This window comes from Clarias gariepinus, chromosome 7, assembly GCF_024256425.1.
Source record: "Clarias gariepinus isolate MV-2021 ecotype Netherlands chromosome 7, CGAR_prim_01v2, whole genome shotgun sequence".
NCBI lineage: Eukaryota > Metazoa > Chordata > Actinopteri > Siluriformes > Clariidae > Clarias > Clarias gariepinus.
Window position 1 is genome coordinate 15,274,149 of NC_071106.1, and position 13,689 is coordinate 15,287,837.

Below are 13,689 nucleotides of genomic sequence, written 5' to 3' on the forward strand. Positions count from 1 at the left end.
GAAATAGCAAACACTTTTTTTTTGTCACGTCACAAAAGACTGTTTGAAAAATAGTCAGGCAATTTGATGCAAAGCAATCACACTCCACTTATCCAAAAATACCATACTCTGCCTATCAGTGACCACCAAAGCACAACAACTTGTCTCAGGCTTTCATTGTGACCCTGAGCTTTGAGTAAGCGACACAAGTAATGCATGTGTTTTTTTTGTAAATTTTTTATTTGTGTGTGTCTGATATTAAAATGCGAAAATGTTGCCATTTCTCTATAATCCTGTAGGTTGCATGCTCTTAACTATTCACACGGCCCAGAAAGTTGTTCCAAATCGAAGCAGCAACTAGACATCATGATGTCGTGATGTTATCACTCAAAAGTTTGGACACACAACCTTTTTCAGCGGTTATGTCAATAGCCTTATTTTTTATTATTTTCAACATTTAACAACTACTGAAGATATTTAAACCATAAAAGAAATGTATATTATAAAGTAAACAAAAAAAACTACTGAAACTGAAGTAAACAACAAAATAAAAAACAAAGTAAAACAAGTAAACAAACCTTGAATACATTTTATACTTCATGGTCTAAAGTAGCCATATTTAGCTTTGAGGACAGCTTGGCACACATTTATGGCATTTTCTTATAAAATTCAGTCAATCTGCATAGTTTTTTTTTTTTTTTTAGAATGACCAGGCTTGGAAACCCCCAATTTATAGCATCTCAGATTAGACCGCACAAAAATACTTCACGTAGTTGAGGCGGCAGTCATTTTCAAGATACACTGTTCAGAGAAGATTGTGTGAGTCAGGCCTTCATGGCGGAACTGCGGCAAAGAAATTATTACTTTAGAGGAACAAGAAAAGGAAAAGACTAGCTTGTGCCAATAAACACTAAAGATGGACATTAGATCAGTAGAAAACACTGAATGCATTTAAGTGCAAATGTGAGATTTTTGATTCTAACCGCCATGACTTTCTTAGATATGGAGAGGGAGAACAAACGGTTCCTGAATGTGTGATTCTCACTGTGAAGCATGTAGAGGTGCGATGGTGCTGGGTTGCCACAGCATTTTGCAGCGACAAGCCATCCCATCTGGTTAACGCGACCATAACTTTTTTTCCCCAACAGGACAACAACCCCAAACAGACCTCTAGGTTATGCAAGAGCTATTTGTCCAAGAAGGAGAGAGAGCGAGTGCTGCATCGCACAATCTGGCCTCCATTCCATTCCACCACCATTCCAGGTGACTTATGAGGCTGACGGAGAGAGTGCAAAGCGGTCATCAAAGCAAAAGGAAGCTACTCTGAAAAATTGAAGATATAAAACATATTCTGTTTATTTTAGATATTGTTGACCACATAATTTCATATTTGTTCTGTCATAATTTTAATGTCTTTAGTCTTAATGTACGATGTTGAAAACAATGAAAATACGAACCAACCATTAAATAAGAAGGTGTGTCCAAACTCTTGACTGGTACTGTATAGAAAATTATTTAGGGTATAAAATAAAAGAAATGTTATGTGTGGGATGTCAGAGTAGGCAACTGAGTTACCCAGACAAGACTATTTAACATTTCAGGCTTGAAATAGTTGCTCTTTCATTCTTTAGCACCATGTTCATTTTCCACGGTCTAGCTACAAGGCCATGAGCAGCTCCTTTCCTCTGGCCCTCATTCTGCTCTTTCAATCACTATTAAAACCCAGAACTTTAAATAAAAGGAAACAACCGAGCAGACAACTGCTCAATTAGTGACTTAATTATTAACCACTAATTTACGGCAACATGCACATAAATGTCTTCGGTTCAGCCAGGCTAGCTTTAAATTTCCTCACTCCCCAAAGTATCTTTGTGTGCTCGTTTAAAAAGGAATAAAATCTTCCTGCTTACCGTTTATTAAATCTGTGATTTAAACCAAATAAATGATTAAATATTTTAATTCCAGAATGTCTCATCATGTTGATCGCTTACCAAACTCAGTTTACTTTTGAATTTTAATGAAGATAATAATTACGTTTTTGCTTCATACAGTTCATGATGCAGTGCTACTCTAATGATATTATTTAGTGTTAGTGCTCATTCAGGGAACCTTTATGCGAAAAGTTATTTATAATTTCCTGAAACATGCATCAGCATTTTATTATTATTATTATTATTATTATTATTATTATTATTAAATGAGACCATTTTGTGGAAAATCCAGACTTTAGTTAATTTTAGAGATTCAGATGTGTCTCTGTTCATGTAAAATATTTCATTTTTGTATTGTACATGAATTTAACATGCTAATTAGATTTACCCCAATGTGTACTCACATAAGAACATTCCCTCCTCTGCCATGCTGCTCAGCTCAGCAATTCCCTACTGTAGATGTGGCTCTGAAATGGTGCTCTGAATTGGTAACTTACAAGTTAAAGTATCAGTACCTCAAGGAAAAAAGAACTGTAACTTTATCCGTGTCTTTAAAATATTCTATACATATATTTTTTGCACATTTTTGCAAACTATTATTACACTAGACAAGAAACTATATTTGGTAAACTCACTGACCTTAATCTGCAACTTGTCAACAATGAAAAAGTTTAAAATAATCCAAAAAGTGTTGGATTAAATAATAGTAAAATATGGGACCTTTAAGTTGATCAACTCTACTATTATGCAGAAAACCATGGAGCTGATGTAAGTGCAGGGCATTGTTCACAAACTAACTTACATTTATTTTCAATATAATGCACCTTTAAAAAAAGTTATAGAAATACTACTAATAAAAAATAATAATCTTAGAAAATGTTAGAAGCATATGTATTGTGAAAAAAAAGTTTTGGTTGACTGAGAACTACTACAGAAACCTATTCACACCAATAAATTTCCCATTACTTAGCTGGGATACTGTTTTGTTTTCCGTTTTCAAATTATATTCAGTGTCACATCTTGTAAATCTTCATATGCTTTTACTATCATTATTATTTGTTATTATAGCCAGCATTCTGCATGTTGATTTTCCTCGTTTGCCCCTTAAGCTGTGACCTGATTGGCTCAATGATACAAGTAAGAAAGCTTGTTTTTTCTTTTTGGAAGGGAATAGAAAAAAGCAGCCAGATTTCAATTCAATTCCCACTGGAACACGCTTAGCATGAAAGCACTCATACGTACCCTCAGGTAATCATTTTAAATGTGCAGAAATACAGGCTCACTTGTAGGACCAGGGGAAAAAAAATCCAACACACACTGGTGGTGCAGTAGCACGAGAAGCACGGTGTGTTACATATCTTACTATGAACTATGTCAGATTCAGGTATCACACAAGCAGCATGTAATAAGATTTGTGCTAATCTCGGTAGAGCTACTTGGCGGAGGGCAGAGATTTAAGGCTGTGCTTTTCAGTGCCAAAGTGCAGCACAGAGCGAATTACCATGTCCCTGTAGTCGTGCTTACAATTACCGAGCTGGCCTGCCTCTCCGCCGTTCTCCACTTTGGTCAGGATCCGTCTCTGCAGGTCTCAGAGCTGATATTCACACTGGACTTAAGATAATATGCTAATACACACGCTCATTTAGTTTAAGACGTAATCTGTTTCAGAGCCCTAAAGCACCTTGGCGCTGCAGAAAAGGCTGAGAAATTATGAAAAGTTAGACTAAAGAGGAAGCTTTGTACTCACATTTAATTGATCAAACAGGTCATCTCCTTCTTGCTTGTTTTGCATAAAAAGCTTGAGGTTTTTGAAAACCTGAATGACACAGACAAAAAAAAAATTAAATATGTTTATCAAACCTGGGGCTTTACCACTTACAAAGAGTTTATTCAGAAGGAGATGAAGAAAACAGGACCTTGTGGAAATGTCAAATATAATTGAAAACGCCTCTTTTCCATTCTCGCCAACGGCTAAAATATGCGCGGTACTAATTAATCAGCCAAGTGCGGGGACAAAGAAAGAATAGAAAAACAAAACAGCCATCTAGCAGACAAAGCTGCCAGGCAGTCAGGGAGTTCTGGCAGGATCTACTTTGCTTGCTGATTGAACACAGTGCGGCAGTGATTGACTTGTTCACGGACCTGTCAGTCTCCTCATAGTGGGTGGTGTATTTCTCACCCAGCTTCGCACATCATTACAACACTTTACCATACACCCCATACGCACAATCGAGATGTGCCACGGCAGCCACGCGCGCAGCTTTTCTGATGAAAAAGTTCCTCCGGCAGCATATCATTACACACATTGATAGACGGAATAAACTAATATGACACAGTCATCGAATCTGCTGGCGCCAGATGCCACGATCAGGAGAGCCGCTTCTTATTCATGGTGATGGAGGAAAGACGGGTGGCTGCAAATTACGTCTCCTCTCAATTATATCTGACATTTTCAACAACTCTCGTTCACTCTGAATAAACCTGCTAAATATGCAGGGCGCTAATTATTTCTCACCTGATGACTTTTCGTTTAAATGTGCTCATTTAAATAATGAAAGCCAGTGTTTTCAAATAGTGCTTGACAGAAGCAAACTTCTTGTTTTTTCTCCCATATCCGTATATATGCACGCTAAGTCAGTGTGAAATTTTAAATGACCAAATAAGAAGCAAAAAATTAAATAAAATAATAATAATAATAATATTATATATAATTAATATATACATAATAATAAAAACATGGCTCAAGCTACTTTAATATGTCTAGTTTAACATGTACACCAGACCTCCAGCTGACTCGCAGTGTGAGACGGGGTTGGCCACTAATGGGGAAAAAAATATTCATCATGCATCGCAACTAGAAATGCTGGGATCAGCAAAATGATTATGCACAAGACCTCTTACCCTTTTCGAGACAGGAACCTTGTTGTAGTAACGGATGCAATCTTTACCCAGGAAGTCAAACTCCACCACACATTTCTCTCCATCGAGTGTGTCGTGTAAGGTAATGTGCTCGACACGCAGAGAGCAGCAACCCACCGTGTCCGCCGTCTCCCCCTCTTCCTTTTCATTACCTGCTCTCAGAGCCAGCTGCAGGTGCACACACACACACACACACACACACACACACACACACACACACACAAAGAGGCTTGATTCAGAAGTAGATTCAGGTTTATTGCCAAGTAATACAACACATTCAAGTATTTAGTCCTAGTAATGTGGTGCAAAATGGATGTAAAAGCAATAGAAAAGCAGGAAATACAACAAGAAAATAAAATAAAATTAAGAATTAAATAAAAGTTCCATTAAATCAATAATAAATATAACCATATGTTAAATTAATATTAATGTGACATATTGTGTAGTGGAATATCCACAGAGTAAGTTTAAAGAAGTCAGGAGAAATCTAGGGTCTTGTTCATCAGGGCGACTGCACTAAAACGTTAACTTAGTCACTGGTCCTTGACACGACAGGTCTCTGTCAGGTTGTGCTTCTGAGAAGGTCTTGAAAATTCAAGAAGGCTGGAATTGTTACTTACTAGACAAACAAGTGAATTCCATAATTTTAAGTACACTACACGGCCAAAAGTATATTGTCATCTGACCACCCCTAATCCACAGAGCACACAGTCGTATAAGATGCCTTAGTATGATGTAGTCTTACAATTTTCTTCACTAGAGAGGCGTGACGATGTCCCTGTGCACAAAATGAGCTCCGTGAACATGTGGTGTATGTACCACGTTAGCAGTGAAAGAACCCAAGTAGACTGCACAGAAGTCCTCTAAACACCATGGGGATGAACTGGAACGCTAAATGTTCCCTATTCAACATCAGTGACTGACCTCATTAATGCTCTTGCAACTAAATAAGCACAAATTCTCACAGTTGCACTAAAAGTCTTTGCAGAAGAATGGAACATTACTGTATTAGAACAGAAAAGGGGAACTAAATCTGGAATGTCTGCAATTTCTAAAAGCTCAGACTGTATGCGAGTGATGGTCAGGTGTCCTCAAGCTTCTGCCTAATTAAACTCTTCATGCTTTACTAGGGTGGACAAGTTACACAGACAAGGAGAAATTTTTTCTGTCCTCCTTTTGAAAAAGACATTTTGTTTAATTAATTTAGCTGAAAAAAAAAATCTTGGTCTCAACCTGGATTTGGACGGTTCGCTGGCTAAACGTTTTACTAAGGTGTACTGCTGTGTAGTGACTGAAAGCTTGTGATGCTAATTCTGTCTTAAGTTCAGTCTTTACAAATACATATTTTAAAAGCATATTAGTTTCAAATATATATATATAAAAAACTGTGCATTAATGTTGTTCACATAAAATATGCATGCAATGGACATAGCAGATATATTTAGAGCTATAATTCTATTTGATTTTTGGATACTGCGGTTTTCGATTATATTAAATAATATATTATAATATAAATAGTATAAGGTTTGTCTGATTTGCCTCAATTTTGCTTAAATAGCTTTAGATTGATTTAGTCAGGAATTTACAGGACTGTAGTGAAAGCTAAATGCACAGCACTTACGCACCTCCCAAGTGTTCATCCACCTGTGACTACTGTTTACCTAGGGCCTTGCTAAACTGTCAATCACAATTTGGTACTATGGTAATTGAGATCACGATTTCCTAACAAGATTCTCATTTTTTTTTCAATCAAAATATTTATTGCACAAAAAAATGTTCTCAACACAGAGCTCATTTTTAATAACTTTAAAGGATTTGACCATAAACAGAATGTTAACAAAATTAATAAAAAATAACTAATAATTAGCACCTGTGCTTTTTGGACACACTGTCCACTACAGTACTTTTTATCATCATTGCATGGTTTAGTTTATTACTTCTGGCTTCACTACCGTTCGGATGTTCCTGCTTACTGCTCTGCGCTTTGCTCCCTATATCTGTACTTAGCTAAATGTTAAAAAACTTTCATACTCTTTCATTGTTTTATATACTCGATGAATTAAACTGATTAATAAACTTTATGGACTTCAGCCATGTTTATTCCTTTCATCCATATATAGAAAAATATCAGATGTCCACCCCACCTTCATCAAATAATCCATAGTTTATCCCCACTTTTTTTAAACCACTACAGCCCAGAAACAAACCTAAAGGTCATGGTAAAAATATAATTAATAAACTATATATAAAAATTCCATGATATGCAATGAAATGAATCTTTGCACATAGTGTAATTAATGAAAGTTTCAATAAGTGAAACAAAAACAATAAACTGAAGCGAACAAATAGAAAGGTACATATTAGCAAACTCTAAGTATGAAAATAGCGGAATTCCTGATTAGACAGAAGATTTAATAAGCTCAGGAGAGTGATATTTGTGGTGCACATTAGCTGGTGATTAAATCAACTGTGTGTGTTGATCTCAATATTAAACAATACATTCTAATGGGGAAAAAATAACATTACAGTTAAGAGGCCTGGGTTGAGAAAAAATGTGTTTGCATGAACAGGTAGTCCCCGATATTTGAGTTAGAAAATTCTGCATATACGAACGAACCACGGTTCTATGAACATTTGTGGATGCGAACAAATTGCAGAAGTAGCTAAATCGCAGACAGTGGTACAAAAACAGACACATACAATATTTTTAGTGTATGAGTGAGGGCATAAACTGTCCAAAATCCAGTATATTTAAAGTGTGCATGTGCGGGGGAAGTGGGGAGGAAATGAGTCGGCCTCACTGGTTTCAAATAATCAGTCCGGGGGCAAGATGATAGAAAATGGCTGTCCTATAAAGTGGTCCCGATGGTAAATAATTCTAATTTCGGAAAATCCTTAACAAAACAGAGTTCACTGTCTAATACAGTGGAAAACAGCTCTGAGACAAATTGGCATTGAGGATGTGATTTAAAGGTGCAGAGCCGAAACTGTTACATTTCACTGTGAGATGCATTTCCTTAGGCGCGATTACGGTTTTTGGACACATGGTTTGGCAGTGTGGGAAAAGGAGACAGAGATTTGGTCAAGTGGATTGGCAGGCTTTACATTGAATTATCATCTCAAAGGCATATCAAGCTGACTTTATCAGACTTAAGAACAAGAACAGAACTCATTTGTAAGTCGGGGACTACCTGTACTCATGCAATTACGCACGTGCGCGTTAAGGCTATAGAGTGCATACACACACACTGACCTTGTCAATGAAATAGAGGGCTACAGCTCTCTGGCGTGTGCCCATCAATTTGGACTTCAGGTCCTCCTGATACTGGGCTCGGATCGCATCTACACACGTCTTCAGCTTGCGAGCCACTTCGTATTTCTCCCAGTCCTTTTCTCCCTGAAACACCATTACACAGTTCATCTTTAACCAACAATGGGCAATACAAAAAATTCCCACTCAAGGATAAATGAAGTATTAAATTTCATATGGTATTAAATTCTTTTTTTTTTTTGTAGTTTCTTTTATTTATTATTATTTTAACAATTGCTGTTTGCTGGCGGTTTGCTTGCAAATTTATGTTCATTGATTCATGTGCCACAGAAATGTCTAAGTAAGATAATATGAACTTGTTAGCAAACCATTACTTTAACAAGACCCTCACAAAGCACATCATGCTAGACTATTCTACCTTTGTAAGTAATACACATGCTCTACACCTGAAATGTAAAAGATTGACCTTCGCATAATTTCCTCTCCTGTTGCCTTCAGCATCGCGTGCTTGTCATTTAATTTCCACCTTTGTGTCAGAGTTCAGCTTGCACTTTATGTCTGCGAGTTGCAGGAATTTAACTGTCTGACAACATTGCTGCCCTCTACACACTACATCTTGCAATAGTAACACTAACAAACTGACAGCTATTTATGTGCTTAAGGCTATAGAGTGCAAAGGAGGCACAAAATAAATAAATAAATGAATGAATAAATAATATTAATAAATAAATAAATAAAAAGGTTGTAGACAGTCAGGCAGAGCTTTGGAAACGGAAGAAAGGAGAGGAGAAAGATGAAGCTCGTAACTCATTCTAAATCTTCATTCCTGTGGGAATATCCTCGCTTATTGTGACATCTGGGTAATTGAGTAATGATGGAATTGATTGCTTTGCATCCTGATTTGATTGTGTGTGAGAAAGGCAGCGAATGGAGCGAGACAAATGACAAGATGAAGCATGCGGTGAAGGGGACGAAATGAAACACACCGCCGCTGAAAAACCACTTCTCTCTATGCTTTATTTTGATTAACCAGCACCCGAAACTACAGCTAAATGTCATCATAACTAATCTATTACCCAAGGGAGACAAATACAGATTGACATGCTTAGGAAATAACAAGTGAAAGGGGGAGGATAGAGACAGGGTGAGATTCTACTTTGAGTTTGGAGTTTGCGTTCAGCATGATGTATTTGCAGGAACCCTGGACGTTCTCGGTCCAGCTGGCCAGCCAGGTCACAGTGTTGTCATGTCGTACCTCTTTCCAGTGGTGACCAGCAGGGGGCTCTGGGATACGGGAGTGACTGTAAGGAAAGCATAAAACTTGAAGATAGTGACTGTACCTAGGCAAGTTGATATTTAGAAAAGAAAATGTAAGCTGACTTGCCTTATTTAAAAACTTGGCTGAACTTTACATCATTAACATGCATATTCACCATGAGCAGCAAGAAATGGTAATAGGTCCAATGTTAATATTTAAAAATCACAAATATATTTTCCTGAAATGTCATGAAAGATTATTTTACTAAAGTTATTTGTATGATTTTCTTGGCTGACTGCCTGCAAACAAGCTGTATAAATAGCCAGTTTAACAAACACTGTGGTAAAAACAGTCATTACACCAAAAGATGTCTAAACCTTTACCAGCCAAGTGTGATTTCTTCATGATTTCATCAGATTTATTGTGGATAGTTAGTGACCCGAGTTGCATCATCAAAACAAAGACAAATGTTTTAACGTGACCTAATAAAAAAGTGACTACTGAAAATAAATCTAAATGACAGAAAAGAGCTGCCTGGATTAATCATCCAGTGATTACCTCCTCACACACATACACTTGAAAAACCCTAAGAAGCATCCTTAAAAACATGCATGAGTAAGCACATAGTACTGCTCTCAAGAAACTTGTGCTGGAATACACAACGCCAAGGCTTTTTTAGCACAAGGAGAGATTAGCCCGAGATCTTCCATCTCCCTGAGGCTAAATCCTCCGAGCCTGTGTGCTGTTACCGGCTGCAGTTGATGATAACGTCTTCCGGCTGGATCCTCTTCTTCAGCATGCCCTGTTTAGGATGTTCTCCTCGGCCTCTGAACAATCCCGGAGGCTCAATCTTAAAGTTGCCGATGCGCTCCCGATGGTGGTCCAACATACAGTAGCCGTACTCCTCCAGAATCTTCTGATTGGCCTCTTTAATAACCTGAAGTGTAACATGAATAAAAGTCTTAACATAACTTGAAATTTTCGAAGAGAGAGTGGATTAGTTTAGTTGTGGTCTGCAATGCTGCGGCAGGGTCCGTCTGTGCATCTGAACGTGTTAAGAGTGCCAAAATATAGGTGTTTACATCAGCGCTAGGTTTACTGTTTACTGCAGTTCACATCTCCTCTGCACAGACACGGTTGCTAAAGTGTGATGTGGCGTCGAGAGGAAGCAAGAGCAGAATAAAAAAAAGACGAACCACTGGAGGGAGTAGGGAACTTGCGTTAAAAACAAATACGCTATTTTTGCTATTGTTCACGCTATTGTTCACTTTAATAAACAACCCTAATCTTGACCAAATAAAAAAAAACAATACTGGCTAAACTACTTATAAGAATGTTTTGAAAGAATACTTATACTGAAATTATTGGCCTGCATGAGGAAAAGAAAAACAAAAAGCTAATGATTGGAACTGGGTTAAGAACTGTCCAGTGCATTGAAAAGATAGCTGTGTGACCAAAAGAAAATCACTTGTTAGTGAATCAAATCAGGGGCAAAAAAAGATTGGACTTTGGAGTAGTGGGAAAAAGTCATGTGGTCTGTTGAGATCAGATTGACCCTAATCCAGAGGGATGGCTAAATCGGGGTAAGAAGGGAAGAGCATGGAGCGATGCACTATCATACTGTATGTAGTGTGCTCACCACTATACAAGTGTCTGAAGGCAGTGTTGTAATCTGGGGTTGCCTCAGTTGGTCAAGTCTAGGCTCTTTATAAAATAAAGTCAGCTGATTACCTGAATGTACTAAATGACCAGGTAATCACATCTATGCATTTTTCTCCTGCTTGAGGGCACAGTCCAGGATTCAAATTGTATCCAGGTTCATGAAGAAAAATTTTATATTTGAATTGGCCACCACACATTGTGTGCTGTAATCTTTATTAAAGATGGTAAAACAAAGTATTACTATGTAATTCTATGTAATACTATGTTTTGTCCAGTGTATTTTATACAGATGACATAGCCAGATTAAAACCTTGAGTGCTGAAATATAAAAATTGCATTAGATGTACTGTATACCGAATGCGGATATACTGTATACGATACTGTATACATCACACATTAGTGCAAGGTAGTGCAGCACTGCGACAGCAATTACAACAAAACACTTGATAACCCTCCACCATAGCCAAAACATGACTTAACAAGAATTTACTATATTGTATATTAATTACCTAGCTGATCATACTTTAAGACTTTATATTAGCTGGAATTTTTTTTATTAATTAGGTTACCATACAACCCAAAAATGTTGGTATGGCCTAATTTCTGCATGCAATAGTAACAGTTGGCTGAATTGAGAAATGGTGCAGTAGCAACGTCCACTGAATGGCAATGTTAAGAATAAACAACTAACATGTGTCTTTGATGATCTAAAATAAAAAAAATAAAAAATTTCAGATGTTCCTAAATGCTGGAGTACACACCAGTTTTTCTTCTTTGCTCATGTTCTTCCTTGCCTCCACCTTCTCCCTGTGCATGCCATGCAGTTCTCCAAAGTCACACTTATTGAGATCAGTGATCAGCATCCGCTCCTCCAGCGTCATCTCCTGCACACACACACACGCACTTTATTTAATGACTTCAACAATGAGTAACTGCCTCAGAACATGACTATCCCAAAAAACTGTGCAGGTATAAAGGTGTCTTTATAAAATTAAAGGGTAGATAAGGATTTAAATATGCTCACCACTTTAGCGTAAAGTAACAGGAGGTTAATGGCAGACTTAATGGAAAGCAAACTGCATGCTAATCTGAACCACCTGAGAAAATCAGAGCACTGACCTGCCTCATCGCTAATGAGCTTCAATCTCTAGGGCATAGAAGAGGGGTATAAAAGAAAGACAGAAATGTTTGAACAGTGGGAGAAGGTCACGACTCTGGGGACAATTTAACGTCATGCTGACGGTATTATATAACCCAATATTTCTTTTTCGCGTTGTTAAATGTCCCCCTAACAGTGAATCACTGTAATCTTCCTGCCTGGGGCTAGCACCAGGGGACCGCATACATGCAATTTCAATTTGATTTTCGCAAAACAGTGACCCAATTCCACTCTGTACCATCACCTCGTTCTGTCCATTTTGCATGTACACAGTCAGTCACACACAAACGTATGCACGCACAGCCCAATGGGACCCCTGGGGCAGTTCCTACTGTACGTAAGCTGGACAGAGTCGAGGGCACAAAGGACGTAAAGAGAAATGGACTGCAAAGTGTTTGGCCTTTTTTACACATGCAGCAGCTCAAAGAGCCATTACAGTGAATAAATCAGCTTTGACATCATTATAGCAATGTATAGAGCAATTTGAATAAATTATTCAATGCATTCAGTTAGAAAAAAAAAAAGTGTATAAATGTATAAAGCAGGGGTCAAAAAAGTTAAGTGTATAAAAAAAGAAAGCAATCATGGACAAGCTTGGATTATGTAGCAGATGAGCTTAATTCAATCGCATGCATTTGATCGCAGTCGTTGAGGGCAGCTCACCGGACCAGAGAATAGCTACAGGGCTACAGACGTGAGCTCAGTAAGCTGAGTACTTTTTCAAAGACTCAGACTTTTAAAGATTTTATACACACGTTATTTTGACCTGTTTAATGGTCGCTGATCTTTAAAGATAAATGGACCGAAATACGTTTATTCTTCCCACCTACATTTCCAGACAGATGATGTATCAGAGTGTCCTGGCCTCTAGTCTAGTCAACAACAAAAAAAAAAAGAATTAAAAAAACTTTGTCTTTTTATAGCTACATACAAATGATTAATGGTTAAAAACACAGACACACACATAAAAAAAACAAGATGAAGAGAAATTCAATAGCTAGTGCATCGGGCAACTGTTTGATGTCTCTGGTTGCCTGGAAACATAATAACTGAAAAATAGGGGGAAAAAAAAAAGATTCTGTGATGTATCATGATTCTTTTGTTTGTCTTTTGTTTGGCAATTCATGTGTTACTCCACTGACTCCAAAATAGATTTTTTTGGAAAAATGAAATGTTGACATTCCTCTATGATCCTGCAGGTGGTGCTCTAATCTACACTACTCACAATAAGTTAGGAATATTGTGAGAGACTTATTAGTTGTCATACATACAGTGTTTGTTTCACTTCAGACATTTTGGGGATAAGGAGGAAATTGTATTGGAGTGATAGACACACCTCATTTTGTGTTTTCCATGTAATGGTCTCATTGTGTACAGGTCTGCCTTATATTGGGGCCAATCCCAAAAGACAACCTTTTTCAATGTGGCATCAAAATCAACATTCTGTGGGTATAAAAAGCTGGTTTTGTCAGTAAATCATTCCAAGTTCATCATTCAAACAGCCATGAAC

The 13,689-nt window shown here is 37.5% G+C and overlaps 1 protein-coding gene across 1 annotated transcript in view; it reads right to left on the reverse strand.

Annotated features, from left to right (window-relative positions):
* zgc:173742 (DNA topoisomerase I, mitochondrial) overlaps window positions 1-13,689 on the reverse strand; it is a 73,786-nt gene that overhangs the window by 20,578 nt on the left and 39,519 nt on the right. Inside the window, exons 10-15 of the mRNA XM_053500610.1 lie at window positions 11,782-11,904; window positions 10,108-10,295; window positions 9,257-9,401; window positions 8,083-8,226; window positions 4,812-4,997; window positions 3,658-3,726 (exon numbers count right to left, since the gene is read on the reverse strand). Coding sequence (XP_053356585.1) covers window positions 3,658-3,726; window positions 4,812-4,997; window positions 8,083-8,226; window positions 9,257-9,401; window positions 10,108-10,295; window positions 11,782-11,904 — 855 coding nt within the window. The remainder of the gene's footprint in view (window positions 1-3,657; window positions 3,727-4,811; window positions 4,998-8,082; window positions 8,227-9,256; window positions 9,402-10,107; window positions 10,296-11,781; window positions 11,905-13,689) is intronic.